The sequence below is a fragment of the Amblyomma maculatum genome, chromosome 11, assembly GCF_055883805.1.
Source record: "Amblyomma maculatum isolate TAMU_Amacu chromosome 11, ASM5588380v1, whole genome shotgun sequence".
Classification (NCBI taxonomy): domain Eukaryota; kingdom Metazoa; phylum Arthropoda; class Arachnida; order Ixodida; family Ixodidae; genus Amblyomma; species Amblyomma maculatum.
The window spans coordinates 78774-95617 of record NC_139354.1 but is presented as its reverse complement, the minus strand read 5'-3'; the positions used below and the strand labels follow the sequence as shown (position 1 = coordinate 95617).

The 16844-nt window shown below is 53.1% G+C and overlaps 1 protein-coding gene across 2 annotated transcripts in view; it reads left to right on the top strand.

The window, feature by feature from the left end:
- LOC146172628 (uncharacterized) overlaps nt 1–8759 on the top strand; it is an 84150-nt gene extending 75391 nt beyond the window's left edge. For both annotated transcript variants that reach the window (XM_084584032.1, XM_084584031.1), the window contains one exon: nt 8083–8759. In XM_084584032.1, coding sequence (XP_084440158.1) covers nt 8083–8207 — 125 coding nt within the window. In that variant the 3' untranslated portion in view covers nt 8208–8759. The remainder of the gene's footprint in view (nt 1–8082) is intronic.
- Nucleotides 8760–16844: the final 8085 nt, after the last annotated feature.

Here is a 16844-nt window from a genome sequence, read left to right as displayed (position 1 = left end):
TGTAGGCGGCATTTTCGGCGGTAGTGCGGCAATGTCAATACTAACGGCAGCGTCAGAAGCACGGGCTGTCGGCTGTTGCGGCGGTGGTGAGGGTTTTGACACTTTTAGACTGTGTGCAACCTCCCCTCGTGAGGTTGCGGCTGTTAGTTTCCCCGGTGAGGGCTAGGGGACCGCCGTCCGCCAACGTCAGCATTGCCACGACGCATCGGCGGAGAATAACGCTGTGGCGATGGGGAGGAGCGGCGGCGGAAGCCCGGGGATTCGGTTTCCCTGCTGACCGGAAGGCCGTCCTCGGTTTGGGCAGTGTCAGCGTCGAAGCGGCGGCGAGCAGAAGCAGACAGAAAGGCCTGCCCCTCTTCGCGGTAACGGCAGTACCGATATACGTGGCCAGGTTGTCCGCAGTAGAAACAGAGTGGCCGGCTGTCATAACTGCGCCACCTGTCCGTTCGGCGTAGTTGAGAGCACCTGGAAGGCGCCCACTGAGGCCCCTGGAAGAATCGCGTCTCCTGACGGCTTGGTGCGCTCGGTGAGGCGTGGTCTGGAGGCGGGCGACGTAGGACCGCGGCGTAGCTCTCAGATTGCGGCTCGTGATAAGGTGCAGGAATGTTGGCCGTGTAGTTGACCGGTTGTGGAACGCGGTATGGTGGTTCGGAAATGACTGCCGCGTTGTCGACTGGATGAAACTCGTTGCACTGGGCAGACGGTGTTAGGGAGCACCGAATTTCATTCCTTACAGCCTGCACGAGGGCCTCTGACGACTGAGCTTTCGTAACCGAAATTCGCTGCAACTCCTCAAGGACAATTTCTCTAATCATGTCTCGAAGAGTGGTCTGATCTGTTGCAGTCAGCGCCGCCGCAGTCGTCGGGGCACAGCTGGCTGGTCGGTTGTACTGGCGGCACCGATCTTGGAGGGCTCGCTCTATAGCCGTAGCGTCCTTAATGAACTCACTCACGGTTTTAGGTGGGTTGCGTACTAAGCCGGCAAACACCTGTTCTTTGACACCGTGCATGAGATGCCGTAACTTCTTTGGCTCACTCATATCAGGGTCGGCACGGCGAAAAAGGCGAGCCATGTCTTCCGCAAACATAGCCACGCTCTCATTCGGCTTCTGGACACGCACTTCAAGCAGGCGCAGCGCATTGTCGCGTCGATCAGTTCTCGCAAAGGTGTCTACAAGCTGGCGGCGGAAGTCGTTCCATGTGGATAAGCTGGCCTCGTGGTTTTCAAACCACGTTCTAGCATTATCCTGAAGGGCAAAATAAACATTGCAAAGCTTGTGATCTTCGCTCCACTGATTAATCTTGGCCACTCGCTCAAACTGGTCAAGCCAGTCCTCGACATCTTCAAACGCTTCCCCGCGAAAGCACTCTGGCACCTTGGTGTTCTGAAGAGTCACCGGCGTAGGGTTGGGATGTGCCATGGCTTGGGAGACCTGATGGACTTGGTCGTTTGAAGAGTAGCTTGGCAGATGGTTGTACTCCGGGGCTAGGCCTAGAAGGCGGCGGCTAGCGCGATGTACAGGCGTGTCGACGTCTGGGATTCGCTGTGGACTGCCGGAAGGAGTCTTATGCATACCCCAGCGCGCTCCACCAGTGTCACGTCTCGATTGAACGCCAAGGAGGACCCAAAGATAGGACGGGTTTAATAAATCAACCTGGACGAGTCTTGCGCTCCAACTTCCTTCTCTTCCAGGCTTGCGCTTGTGGGGCCCAGTCATCATCTTTGGCGTCGTCTTCTATGCGGCAATATACTAATTCTTGCTGCCAAATTGTGTGAAACAGAGCTCTTATATTGTTAAAATAAAGCGCTTCTACTACGCCGACGCCTCCCTCAAAGCGCAGCCAGGCGCAGCTCTCCGCGCGCGGCTGTCCCCGAACGGTGGCGCCGCGGCGGTGGCGACTGGAAGTAGGCGCCACCCGCCGGTTTCGGGCGATGTAGCAGGCCGCACCTAGTGCGCTTCCATCGAGCGGCCGTGCGCGGAATCACGAGAAGCCACTTTCGCCCTGTAGGATGGTAATTGCGGCGGTATAAAAGTCCACGAGTGGCGAAGTGGTGGGCCTGACGACGAAGTGCACGTGACGGAGACAGCTCTGCGGGCGTAGACAGGAATGTTAAGAGGGAAGATATCCATGGATCCTTCTGCTGCTCAGATTTAATATTGGTAATGTTGAGCGGCGACTTATCGTAGGCACAAACGAAGCCAGCCGTCGAGTCGTTAGGAAGCAGTGAACGGGAAAGGGCATCAGCGTCGGTGTGCTTGCGTCCAGATCGATAGATGACGTGGATATCGTACTCCTTGAAGTCGTAACGCCCAGCGGGCGAGGCGGCCAGAGGGGTCTTTGTGGGAGGATAGCCAACAGAGTGCATGGTGGTCGGTAACAACGTAGAATGGACGACCGTAAATATAAGGACGAAACTTGGTAATGGCCCATATGATGGCCAGACACTCGTTTTCGGTCACAGAATAGTTGGATTCCGCTTTCGTGAGGGTACGACTCGCGTACGCGACGACATACTCGGAATATCCAGGTTTCCGTTGAGCAAGAACAGCACCCAGACCTACGCCGCTCGCATCAGTGTATTTCGGTCGAGCAGGCAGGGTCAAAATGGCGGAGTATAGGGGGAGAGACCAGTAGACGGCGTAGTGTACTGAACGCAGTATCACAGGCTGGTGACCAAGAGGAGAGGTTCGGGCCTCCGGCGAGAAGTTGCGTTAAAGGGGCGATGATACTGGCGAAGTTGCGGATAAAACGGCGGAAATACGAACATAGACTGACAAAAATGCGAAGTTCTTTCAAAGTTGTGGGCGTGGGGAAGTCTGCGACGGCACGAAGTTTGGTAGGATCCGGTAGAATGCCATCCTTGGATATGACATGACCGAGTATTGTGAGCTTGGTAGCGGCAAAGTGACATTTCTTTAAGTTGAGCTGTAGGCCGGCTTCAGTAAGGCACATAAGGACACACTGAAGGTGCAGAAGGTGGGAAGGGAAATCTTTCGAGAAAACGACAACGTCGTCTAGATAACAAAGACACATTTCCCATTTGAGCCCACTGAGAATGTTATCCATCATTCTTTCGAAGGGGGCGGGGGCGTTGCACAGTCCGAATGGCATCACTTTGAATTCATACAAGCCATCGGGAGTGATGAAGGCTGTTTTCGGGCGGTCAGCGGAAGCCATCGGTACTTGCCAATAGCCAGAGCGCAAATCTAGCGATGAAAAACTCCGCTCCTTGCAAACAATCTAGCGCGTCGTCAATTCGTGGTAGTGGGTAAACATCTTTGCGGGTTATCTTATTCAGACGCCGGTAGTCCATACAGAAGCGGATCGTGCCATCTTTCTTCGTCACCAACACTACGGGAGAGGCCCTAGGGCTATGAGATGGTCGTATGATGCCCCGTTGTAGCATATCGGCGACATTGTCACGAATGACGCGGCGCTCAGTGGGCGACACGCGATATGGTCGCTGCCTCGGGAGCATGAGGACCAGTGTCGATTGCATGAGATACGGTCAAGGCGCTGCCCAAGGAAGGCTGGGACACGTCAAAAGATGCACTGAAGCGCTGAAGGAGGGTGACTATTTTGTCCCGTTGGGCGGACGGAAGGTCGGTCGCGATAGCGCGATGAAGGGCGTCGACAGGAAGCTCATCACTCGTAGCAGCACAAGACGTTAGGGCAGCGACGTGAGGAAAAACTTCAGGTTCGGAGAACATGTAAGTGCGATCAGGGTCCAGCTCTTCAATGTAGCCGAGGCACTCCCCGTGAAGAACCATCGGGCAGGGAAAAGGGTTGAAGCATAGATGACACAGCTGCCATCAGAAATCGTTAGAACGGCGAAAGGAAGAAGGAAGCGGTTATGGTGGGTTGAGGCGAGTTTGGGCGTAAAGAGAACAGGACTAGGGAGGGCAGATGTCGAAATAAGGGGAACAAGAACAGAAGAAAAGGGAGGAATGTCTGTGTCTGCAGCTACAAGGAGTTTAGCAGGGCGCACAGGCGGGTCACACAGGGAAACATTACACACAGGGGAAAGCTCAACTTCTGCACGGGCACAATCAATCACAGCACTGTGAGTCGACAGAAAGTCATAGCCGAGGATGATGTGGAAGCAGGCGTAAAGCACCAACATCTTGACGAGATACGTAATGTCTTTGATGCAAACTCGTGCCGTGCATGCTGCCACAGGGGTGATGCGCTCTGAACTGGCCGTACGAAGTGAAAAGGCAGAAAGCGGCGTCGTGACCTTGCGAATTTTGTGGCAAAGGGCATCACTAATTACGGAAATGGCAGCACCTGTATCCACCAGCGCAAGAACCTTCTACGAACACTTCAATGACGTTGGCGGGAGAAGGCGGACTTAACGAGCTCATCAAACGCGCAGTTCTTGCCTCCAGAACTGCGGCATTTAGTTTTCCCCTTGCGTAGGGCCCTGTCGCCGGAGCATCGGCGAAATGGAACGTCGGCGAGGCGAAGGTGAACGGCGTGTCGAATACTGAGCCCGAGGTGGAGACGATCCAGAAGACGTTGCTCAAGGGAGGCTCGGGATCGTAGTGGAACTGACAGACTGTGTTCTCAGGATGAAGCGGGCGCTGACGGCAAAAGCGAGCGACGTGACCCGGGAGCCCGCAAGCATAGCAAATCGGGCGATTGTTGGCGGTTCGCCATGGGTTCGTAATGCGGCGTCGCGGTCGAGGGTTCGGAGATTGTGGGGCCATGAAAGGAGGTGGAGCATAAAATGTAGGGCCGTTCTGGTAAGACTTCGTCTATCTCTTCGGGTTGCCACGTGAGCTGATGGCGATCGGGATTACTACATTAGTTTGGTTGGGTAGGATTTGGTTCGGTTGGGCCTGATTGGGTTTGGTCGGGTATTGGTTAGGTATAGTCGGGTCTGGTTAGGTTTGTTCGGGTTGGATTTGGTTTTGGTTGACTGGTTGGATTTGGTCGGCTCTGGTTCTGCTCCGTTCGGTGTGATTGGGCTTGGTCGGGATTGGTTGGGTTTAGTCTGGTTAGGTTAGGTGGGGTTGGATTTGGTTTTGGTCGACTGGTTAGAGTTGGTCGGCTCTGCTTGTGTTCGGTCGGGTCTGGTTAGGTTTGGTCGGGATTGGGTAGGCTTAGTCGCGTCTGGTTAGGCTTTGATCGGGTTGGATTTGGTTTTGGTCGACTGGTTGGATTTGGTCGGCTCTGCTTGTGTTCGGTCGGGTCTGATAGGGTTTGGTCGGGATTGGTTAGGTTTAGTCGGGTCTGGTTAGGTTGGTTGGGTTGGATTTGGTTTTGGTCGACTGGTTGGGTTTAGTCGGCTCTGGTTCTGTTCGGTCGGGTCTGATTGAGTTTGGTCGGGCATGGTTGGGTTTAGTCAGGACTGGTTAGGTTCGGTCGGCTTGGATTTGGTTTCGGTCGACGTTTGATTTGGTCGGCTTTGGTTGTGTTCGGTCGGGTCTGATTGGGTTTGGTCGGGTCTGCTTATGTTTGGTCGGGATTGGTTAGGTTTAGTCGGGTTTGATTTGGTTTTGGTCTACTAGTTGGATTTGGTCGGCTCTGGTTCTGTTCGGTCGGGTCTGATTGGGTTTGGTTAGGTTTAGTCTGGTCTGGTTAGGTTTGGTCAGGTTGGATTTGATTTTGGTCGACTGGTTGGATTTGGTCGGCTCTGGTTCTGTTCGGTCGGGTCTGATTGGGTTTGGTAGGTTTATCTGGTCTGGTTAGGTTTGGTCGGGTTGGATTTGATTTTGGTCGACTGGTTGGATTTGATCGGCTCTGGTTCTGTTCAGTCGGGTCTGATTGGATTTGGTCGGTATTGGTTGGGTTTGGCCGGATTGGATTTGGTTTTGGTCGACTGGTTGGATTTGGTCTGCTCTGGTTCTGTTCGGTTCGGTGTGATTTGGTTTGGTCGGGATTGCTTGGGTTGTCTGGTTAGGTTTGGTGGGGTTGGATTTGGTCGACTGGTTAGAGTTGGTCAGCTCTGGTAGTGTTCGGTCGGGTCTGGTTAGGTTTGGATTGGATTGGTTAGGCTTAGTCGCGTCTGGTTAGGTATTGATTGGGTTGGATTTGGCTTTGGTCGGCTCTGGTTCTGTTCGGTCGGGTCTAATTGGGTTTGGTCGGGATTGGTTGGGTTTTGTCGAGTCTGGTTAGGTTTGGTTGGGTTGGATTTGGTTTTTGGTTGACTGGTTGGATATGGTCGGCTCTGGTTGTGTTCGGTCGGGTCTGATTGGGTTTAATTGGGTTTGGTCGGGATTCGTTAGGTTTAGTCTGGTCTGGTTAGGTTTGGTCGGGTTGGGTTTGGTTTTGGTTGACTGGCTGGATTTCATCGGCTCTGGTTCTGTTCAGTCGGGTCTGATTGGATTTGGTCGGTATTGGTTGGATTTGGTTGGCTCTGGTTGTGTTTGGTCGGGTCTGATTGGGTTTGGTTGGGTCTGGTTAGGTTTTGTCCGGATTGGTTAGGCTTTGTCGAGTCTGGTTAGGTTTTGATCAGGTTGGATTTGGTTTTGGTCGACTGGTTGGATTTGGTCAGCTCTGGTTGTGTTCGATTGGGATTGGTCGGGTCTGGTTAGGTTTGGTTGGGATTGGTTAGGCTTAGTCGGGTCTGGTTAGGTTTTGACCGGGTTGGATTTGGCTTTGGTCGACTGGTTGGATTTGGTCGGCTCTGGTTCTGTTCGGTCGGGTCTGATTGGGTTTGGTCGGGATTAGTTGGGTTTAGTTGGGTCTGGTTAGGTTTGGTTGGGTTGTATTTGGTTTTGGTTGTCTGGTTGGATTTGGTCGGCTCTGGTTCTGTTCGTTTCGGTGTGATTGGGTTTGGTCGGGATTGGTTGGGTTTAGTCTGGTTAGGTTTGGTGGGGTTGGATTTGGTTTTGTTCGACTGGTTAGAGTTGGTCGGCTCTGGTTGTGTTCGGCTAGGTCTGGTTAGGTTTGGCCGGAATTGGTTAGGCTTAGTCGCGTCTGGTTAGGTTTTGATCGGGTTGGATTTGGTCGGCTCTGCTTTTGTTCGGTCCGGTCTGATTGGGTTTGGTCAGGTCTGGTTAGGTTTGGTCGGGATTTGTTAGTGTAAGGCTGCAGTGAAAAGCGACTCGCACGTGGTGTCGAGCTGGCGGTCGAACTCCCCACGCCCTGAGGCCAAGGAGCGAGCGCTGTTGTTTTTTCCTTTTTCTCCCCTCTTCTTGGGTGCGGGCACGCGCGAGGCTTGGTTCCGTCCCTTCGCCCCGAGGCGTCGCCAAGAAGCGAACGGCAGACGCATCAAATTACCAGCCGGGAACAACAGCGGCACGCTTCTGCGAACCACTTTACGGCCGGCTCGTTCAGCGATCTCCCGCCGTGGCGCCAAGCATGGGTGCCGGGAGACGCCGTTAATGAAGCTTTCTGCGCTGCCACAAGCGCTTACTAAATGTCCTGCAGAAGGCGACAATAGGCGCGACCCTCGGCCCTCCCAAGTAGGCAATCAGCCCAGCCGCCTCCCGCTGTGTCGCGAGACATTGGGTCCGAGCAACGGCGACTACACTGCTCTGGGACAGTGCCCCCCCCCTTTTCCTCGAATGGGACGGTGGGGTGGCCTAGACTCCAGATCCCCCGCGGCGTTTCTTTCACAAAGGCGCCAGCTGCAAGGTCGCGTCGCAAACACGCTGAGGGGAGGCAAAGACAGGTGCCGTGTGAGAGGGTTTGGGGACAAGCGAGTGGAGAGAGTATGTGTTTTGAATGTTGTATTTTTATTTGACGTAATTAAGGACCTGGGTTTGAGATTATTCCCAACCCACTGGGGTTGTGGCATGTTTTTAAATAATTTGATTGGCTGCTTTATTTTCGGGGCGGATCACATAAGGTGACCGCCCTTGGGTCTTTTTTGATGTCTGGTATCAAAAAGCGGTCCTCGGATCATGTTCGACAGTCAAGATTGAGGCTCCATGCTTAGCACGTATTTACACCCCCTAGGCTTTAACCGAAATGCTCGGTAGGAAAGTAAGGGCCTGTAAAGTGACTTCTCTGTGTGAGAGTCTTGATTTTCTTTTAAGTTACAGTTGTGCGTGTGACTTGTTGCTGTAACTTTACCTATGTATACTTTTCTGCTTCTGTAAATATATATCTCCTCCTGACCATCATCAGATCATCGGCTTCTGCTTCTGTACCTGCCGAAGACAGCTAAAACATCACTGGCGCAGCACAACAGCGTTCGCCAACCAGCGACAACGAGCATCACCCAGAGCACCCGGGCCCTGGGAACCCACTAGGCAACAAGTGTCTGCACGTCCAGCCAGAAGCAGCAAGGTGATCCAGGCCCCAACCAGAGGCAGCGTTGTGGGGAAGGACTCCGACGAGGCTGCGGCACCAAGGGACGGAGGCCCCAACTGGCGACACCAGCACGGGTAAGCTGGATTTCTTGTGCTTTGTTGAAGTGGCTATGGCTCAAGTGTAAAGTGGCATATGGTTTTAACACGGAGCATGATGGCGAGAGACGGGGAGATATAACAGATGACGGCGAGCAGTCGCAGCAAACGACAACTCAGCCTGTAGCAGGAGCGCTACGTGAAGTAGCGGAGATGTCGGTATCCGATGCGGTTGCAATTCGCCGCATGGAACTAGATTTTGAGCTGGAAAAATTGAAAATTTTTTCACAGGAACGCCTAGTTACAGAAACTTGGGCTAGATCCAGCAGTTGCAATGGCGATAGCGGGAAGCGGGCAGACGTCTGTAAGGTCAGACATTGACGATCAGCGTCGAATGGGGCCCGATCCAGTCTCCCAATGCGCTAAAGTCCTTAAGGGACTGAAGCTGCCGTGTGACGCGGACGTGCCGGTATGGCTCGGGGAAGTCGAGAGAATTTTCACGACGTACAAGGTGCCAAACGAAAGCCGCGTTCAGTTAATCATGCCAGCACTAGCTGAGCGTGTCAGGTACCTTCTCCGTAACCTCGGGGATGTTGAGTGTGGCAGCTACGAGTCGGTAAAAAGAGCCGTTTTAAAGGAGCTGAAGCTTAACCCCTCAGAATACCTCGAATGCTTTGAGCGCGCGACGAAACGCCGCGATGAAACTTGGGCGCAGTTCACCTCGCGCACTAAGATGTACTTTCAGTACTACCTTCGGTCACGGGACGTAGTCGTGGCCGAGTGGTTTGGGCGCCCGTCTCTGCTGCGGGAGGTGGTCAGTTCGAAACCCGCCGCCGGACACCCACCGGTAAAATTGGGTACAAGCGTCCCCCGGCCTGGCGCCCGGCTCTTTCAGGGGTGTGCATTTGGAAGAGGCTCTGCTAACCCGTCTGTAGTGCTCCCTCGGGCGCTTAAATTCGAAAAACAAAAAAAAAAAAAGAAAAAAAGCCGGGAAGCTACCTTTTATGCGATCATCGCAGGTCGCATAAAAGGTAGCTTGAGCCCTGAGGGCTCAGAGTATGTGCGTCTTCGTGAGGAGGAGAGGTGGTCAAAACCGGATGAAATATCCAACGTTCTCCAAACGTTCGAACAGATTAAGGGCAAGGGGCACGCAGCGAAACAAATTGTTGTGTATGCGGAAAAACCGAAGGGACCCCCGCAAGCGGCGAACAATGGTAGCAAACGGCCAATTCAGTGTTACGAGTGCCGCGCATCTGGCCACCGAGCCAAGGAATGCCCTCGCGCTTCACAAAACGTGCAGAAGGAGAAACGCGCTCGAGCTCAAAAGGTAGCTGTAGCCAACGTAGAGGCATGCGAAACACCAGCGTCAGTAACCTCCCAGACAACCCTAGTAGCAGAGATGAAAACGCCCCAGTCATTCGACGAGGTACGCAAATCGAAGCTACAGCAGGTGGAGATTGAGTGCGCAGGGATACCGGCGACAGCTATATTTGATACCGGTAGCGAGATAACCGTGGTTAGGGAAGGCCTCGTGCCAAGTATATGTCGGGAGCCATCCGGCTCGATAAAGCTAGTTTTGGCTTTTGGGGAGACGGTTAACGCAAAACTGGTCACTCTTGCGGTAAGCATCAGGCGGCCCACCGCACACATAGCAGGGCCTGAGGCAGTAGACATTGTATGCACGCTTTCTGATAAGCTGGCGGAGGGAGTGGATTGTTTGCTCTCCAGGGAGGATTGGGAACTGCTTTCGGAGATAGACAGTCACTACGAGGCACTTGTTATGAATAAGGCCTGCCCTCTGTCTGAAGCAGTTGACTCGTCTGTCACCGTGGCAGAGCAGAGCGCAAAGCTGAGCTGTACATCACACGAGGAGCAAGCGGCGGGACCTGAGCCAGACAAACTAATGAGTGGTGAGCAGGGTGTGGCGACGGAACAGCCCTGTGAAGTAGATCTGGAAGAAAGCGAGAAGGAAGATGTAATCTCGATCCAGGATGATGCGGACGCAGCCCTAAAACAGTGCCAGGTATTCAGATCCGACCAAGTATGAGACGAAACCTTAAAGAAAGTGTGGGCTAACGCAAAGGAAGGGAAGGCAGGCATGTTTGTTTCAGACAGCTTGTTGTATCACTGGGACTCGATCTCCGGTAGCAAAGTGAAGCAGCTTTTGCTCCCCCTTAGCAGGCGTGAGGAGGTACTCTGCCTTGCGCATGAGTCCCTTTGGGGAGGCCATTTGGGGCCACGGAAGACAAAGACCAGAATTAAGTACAACTTTTTCTGGCCAGGCTTAGAAGGGGACGTAAAGCGACACTGCAGGACATGTCATGGCTGTCAAGTCCGCTCAGGCAGGCGAATTAAAGAAAGGGTCCGCATCACACCTCTCACCAGACCCGACCATCCGTTTCAGGTCGTAAATGTCGATATAATCGGGCCGCTCGATGTTCTGTCGAGCAGGGGTCATAGGTACGCTCTCTGCCTCGTTGACTCGTGCACGCGGTGGCCGGAGGTAGTCTGTTTGCGATCCCTAACCGCTAGGGCAACATGCGACGCCTTGCTTACAATTTTCAGCCGCACTGGCATACCTGAGGTAGTCTGTTCAGATCAGGGAACGAACTTCACGGCGCAGCTGACGCGTGAGATGTTAGCAAGACTGGGATGCGCACCGCGTTTTTCGACTCCTGAGCATCCGGAGAGCAACGGGACAGTGGAAAGGTGGAACCGCGTTTTGAAGAACATGTTCCATGTTATTGAGAAAGATCCCAAGAACTGGGATAGACTGGTCCCGTTCGTTCTCTGGCCGTACAGGGAAGTCCCCCATGACACTACAGGTGTGGCGCCGTTCCGGCTCTTATTCGGTAGAAACCCTATCGGACCACTGGCAATTCTGCAGCGAACATGGACAGGCCAGCAACCCCTCCCGAACACACTCAGGGAAGAACCCGCGAAGTATTTGCGACAGCTACGCGAGCAGCTAGAAGTAGCGGGTTTGACGGAGAGCGCACGTCAGGGAAGTTACGCGCAGGCGTAGAACAGGCGCGCACGGAGCAAGACGTTTGTCGTCGGAGACCAGGTATTGCTCTTTGACACAGACCCTGGCAGTAAAATGGCCCCCAAATGGCTCGGTCCATTCGTCGTAACCGCGCAAGAGAGGCAGAACTCGTACAGAATCGACAAGGGAAAAAGGCTACAGAGATAGTGCATGCGAACAGGCTGCGACCCTACTACGCACGTGTCAGCCATGGCGGAGTAGTTTTCGAGGAAGACGAGGAGTTTGGTGAAATCGGGTACATCCCTCGGTCTGTGCCTGAGATGTGGTGGTTGTCTGATAGATGCGGAGAAACTCGCACACCTACCTACTCGGGACCGCCTCGAGATCTCGGAGGTGTTTGCCGCTTACGCTGATTTGTTCAGCGAAACGCCGGGAGTCGCACGAGTTGGGGCACATAAGATAGAGCTGCACGAAGGCCACCAGCTCAAACGCACTTTCCCATATCGCGCGCCGGAGTTATTAAGGAGTGAGGTGAGCCGCCGGGTAAACGAGTTGCTAGACCTCGGGCTGGTGTATCTGGTGGAAAGCGAGTGCGCCCATCCCGTTGTATGCGTGGGTAAGGATGGATCGGTGCGCATGTGTGTTGACTATTGCGCTTTACACACAGCGACACGCTCGGATGCCTTTCCAATGTCACCCCCTAAAGAGCTCATCATGAGGGTGGGCCGCGCTGGTATATCACTCTTATCGACTTGCGACCTGGATACTGGCAGGTGCCAGTAGCTCCGGAGAGCCATCTGACCGCCTTCGTAACTCACGAGGGACAATATGCTTGGCGCGTCATGCCGTTCGGGCTAAAGAACGCCGCGGCCACTTTTCAGCGGATAATGAACACCCTCCTCTAGAAACATCAGGCTTATGCGGCCGCATACCTCGATGACATCGCCATTTTCTCTTCCTCGTGGACTGAACACTTGCGGCACTTAGAAATAATTTTTGATTTGTTGTACGACGCCAAGCTTAAAGTGAGCTGGGAAAAGTGTCAGGTCGCACAGGCCCACATTAAGTACCTAGGACACATATTGAGAGGTGGAACCCATGGGCCCGACCCAGAAAAGATATCGGCCATTCGTGGGCTCGTGCCCCCCGCAACCAAGAGACAGCTACGGAGTCTGCTAGGCTTACGTGGTTACTACCGCGATTATGTTGAAGGATACGCCGAGGTGGCCGCACCACTCACGTCTTTGACGAGGCGACGTGTACCTAACACGATTCCGTGAAGCCAGGAAGCGCAAAACGCGCTCGACAGGCTCAAGTCAGCTCTGTGCGAAGCTGCATCGCTGAACACCCCCGACATTAAAAGGCCATATTGGCTGTTCACCGACGCGTCCGACGTTGCAGCGGGGGCTTGTTTGGCGCAGATGGGAGACGAGGGACGGGAAAGGCTGATAGCGTTTGCCAGCCACCGATTCACGCCAACGCGGACCCGCTGGTCTACGATCGAGCGGGAAGCATTCGGCATTATCTGGGCACTAAAGAAATTTGATCATTGTGTGTTCAGTTCAGTTCAGTTCAGGCGTTCAGTCGTGTCCGACTCTTCGTGACCCTATGGACCATGTCACGCCACGCTTTCCGGTCTCTCACTATCTTCTTAACATCACATAGCTTCATCTGCAATGCTTCGAGAATGCCATCTAACCATCGCGTTCGCTGCCTACCCCTTCTCCGGCGACCCTCAACCTTTCCCAACATCAAATCTTTCTCCAGCGACTCCTCTGTGTACGGGGCAGAAATTAACGTGGTGTCTGACCACAACCCCCTCTCCTATCTCACTACTAGTATGCCTCATGGGGCAAAACTCGCGCGATGGGCGCTGGCCCTACAGCGCTACAATGTGACGGTGACCCACAGGAAAGGGTCAAGCAATGTTAACGCCGACACGTTAACCCGTGTCCCCAATGTGACTTGGGGCGTAGAGCAAGCACACGCTTGAGCCATGGCCTTTCGGTGACACGTGAATGTTCCCTTGTACCCGGTGCAATGTGTGATGTGAACGGTGGAGTGCGCGTGAACTTGGCATGAGGACATCCAATTGCTCGCGCACGGGACTTTCACGAACACTGTCCGGTCCGCCGATGCGAATGTGTGATTTGTTTTGTGTTATACCCAACTTGTGTCGCGAGATTCATTTGGTGTTCCATTCACGTGCGAAGTGTCTTACATGTTTTGTTTTCTTCGCGGGTTGTTGCGGCCTCTGTTGTACTAGGCTGATATGACGGGATTCCAAGCTCATTTATCCTCTTAGGAGGGACTGTAAGGCCGCAGTGAAAAGCGACTCGCACGTGGAGTTGAGCTGGCGGTCGAACCCCCAATGCGCCGAGGCCAAGGAGCGAGCGCTGTTTATTTTCTGCTTTTCTCCCCTCTTCTTGGGCGCGCGCGAGGCTTGGTTTATTCCGTCCCTTCGCCCCGAGGCGTCGCCAAGAAGCGAACGGCAGACGCATCCAATTATCAGCCGGGAACAACAGCGGCACGCTTCTGCGAACCACTTTACGGCCGGCTCGTTCAGCGATCTCCCGCCGTGGCGCCAAGCATGGGTGCCGGGAGATGCCGTTAATGAAGCTTTTTGCGCTGCCACAAGCGCTCACTAAATGTCCTGCAGAAGGCGACATAGGCGCGACCCTCGGTCCTCCCAAGTAGGCAATCAGCCCAGCAGCCTCCCGCTGTGTCGCGAGACATTGGGTCGGAGCAACGGCAACTGTACACTGCTCTGGGACAGTGCCCCCCCTTTTCCTTGAACGGGACGGCGGGGTGGCCTAGTCTCCAGATCCCCCACGGCGTTTCTTTCACAAAGGCGCCAGCTGCAAGGTCGCGTCGCAAACACGCTGAGGAGGGGAGGCAAAGAAGGCGCCGTGTGAGAGGGTTTGGGGACCAGCGAGTGAAGAGAGTGTGTTTTGAATGTTGTATTTTTATTTGACGTAATTAAGGACCTGGGTCCGAGATTATTCCCAACCCACTGGGGTTGTGGCATGTTTTTAAATAATTTGATTGGCTGCTTCATTTTTCGGGCGGATCACCTAAGGTGACCGCCCTTGGGTCTTTGTTGATGTCTGATATCAAAAAGCGGTCCTCAGACCATGTTTGACAGTCAAGATTGAGGCTCCGTGCTTAGCACGTATTTACACCCCCTAGGCTTTAACCGAAACGCTCGGTAGGAAAGTAAGGGCCTGTAAAGTGACTTCTCTGTGTGAGAGTCTTCATTTTCTTTTAAGTTACAGTTGTCTTGTGACTTGTTGCTGTAACTTTGCCTATGTATACTATTCTGCTTCTGTAAATATATATCTCCTCCTGACCATCATCAGATCATCGTCTTCTGCTTCTGTACCTGCTGAAGACAGCTAAACATTACTGTTAGGTTTAGCCGGGTCTGGTTAGGTTGGTTGGGTTGGATTTGGCTTTGGTTGACTGGTTGGGTTTAGTCGGCTCTGGTTCTGTTCGGTCGGATCTGATTGGGTTTGGTCGGGATTGATTGGGTTTAGTCAGGGTTGGTTAGGTTTGGTCGGCTTGGATTTGGTTTCGGTCGACTGGTTGGATTTGGTCGTCTCTGGTTGTGTTCGGTCGGGTCTGATTGGGTTTGGTCTGTTCTGCTTAGGTGTGGTCGGGATTAATTAGGTTTAGTCGGGTTTGATCGGGTTGGATTTGGTTTTGGTCGACTGGTTGGATTTGGTCGGCTCTGGTTCAGTTCGGTTGGGTCTGATTGGTTTTGGTCGGGATTGGTTAGGCTTAGTCGGGTCTGGTTAGGTTTGGTCGGGCTGGATTTGATTTTGGTCGGCTGGTTGGATTTGGTCGGCTCTGGTTGTGTTCGGTTGGGTCTGATTGGGTTTGGCCGGGTCTGGTGAGGTTGGTTGGGTTGGATTTGGTTTTGGTCGACTGGTTGGGTTTAGTCGGCTCTGGTTCTGTTCGGTCGAATCTGATTGGGTTTGGTCGGGATTGGTTGGGTTTAGTCAGGACTGGTTAGGTTTGGTCGGCTTGGATTTGGTTTCGGTCGACTGGTTGGATTTGGTCGGCTCTAGTTGTGTTTGGTCGGGTCTGATTGGGTTTAGTCGGGTCTGCTTAGGTGTGGTCGGGATTAATTAGGTTTAGTCGGGTTTGATTTGGATTTGGTCGGCTCTGGTTCTGTTCGGTCGGGTCTGATTGGGTTTGGTCGGGATTGGTTCGGCTTATATTCCTGTCACACAGCCGACTCGGAACTACCTTGAACTTCCTTGGTCTAAAGGAGCGCAAGGGAGTCGCAGGGAGTTTCGCCTCAAAGGAGTTGTCCCCGTGTCACACGGCTTGCAACGAGCTTCTCAGAGCAGCCAACAGGGGGCCATTAGGCGCTGTTTATTTTGCACAAAGATATAAAAAATAATGTCCAAAACAAACTGAAATATTTTTTATACTATTTTCCTCGCAAAATGCAATTAGCTTTAGTCATATCAATATAAAAGAACACACATTTGCTGAAAACAATGGCCATGCTCTAAACATAGCCATTTTTTTCGCTCTGCTGGACACCATGCGCGGCGTTGTGCAATACGTGGTGCAGTAGCGACAATTAAACGCAACTAACCGAGTTAGAATACAATTTTATGCAATAAAAACTAATATATTTAGGAGTAAAAATTACATTATTGAAGAAATATGTTATTTAATGACTCGGAAGCAAAGCACATTGGAAGCGAGAGTACTCCCTTCGCCCATCAATGGAGATCGTCGATCTCCTTTGCTTCAAAACTCCATTTAACTTCCTTCCATAATGGACTGCCGTGTGACACGGCACGTATCTCCCTCGAGGTAATGGCTACCTTGGTTGAAGGGAGTTGAAAGGAGTTCAGCCGTGTCCGTGTGACAGAGGTATTAGTCGGGTATGGTTAGGTTTGGTCGGGTTGGATTTGATTTTGGTCGACTGGTTGGATTTGGTCAGCTCTGGTTCTGTTCAGTCGGGTCTGATTGGATTTGGTTGGCTCTGGTTGTGTCCGGTCGGGTCTGATTGGGTTTGGTCGGGTCTGGTTAGGTTTGATCGGAATTCCTTAGGTTTAGTCTGGTCTGGTAAGGTTTGGTCGGGTTGGATTTGGTTTTGGTCGACTGGTTGGATGTGGTCGGCTCTGCTTGTGTTCTGTCGGGTGAGATTAGGTTTGGTCGGTTCTGGTTGGGTTGGATTTGGTTTTGGTCGATTGGTTGGGTTTAGTCCGCTCTGGTTCTGTGCGGTCGGGTCTGATTGAGTTTGGTCGTGATTGGTTGGGTTTAGTCAGGTCTGGTTATAGTTGGCCGGGTTGGATTTGGTTTTGGTCGACTGGTTGGATTTGGTCAGCTCTGGTAGTGTTCGGTCGGGTCTGATTGGGTTTGATCGGGCCTGGTTAGGTTTGGTCGGGATTGGTTAGGCTTAGTCGGGTCTAGTTAGTTTTTTTGGGTTGGATTTCGTTTTGGTCGACTGGTTAGATTTGGTTGGCTCTGGTTGTGTTCGGTCGGGTCTGAATGGGTTTGGTCGGCTCTGGTTGTGTTCGGTCGGGTCTGAT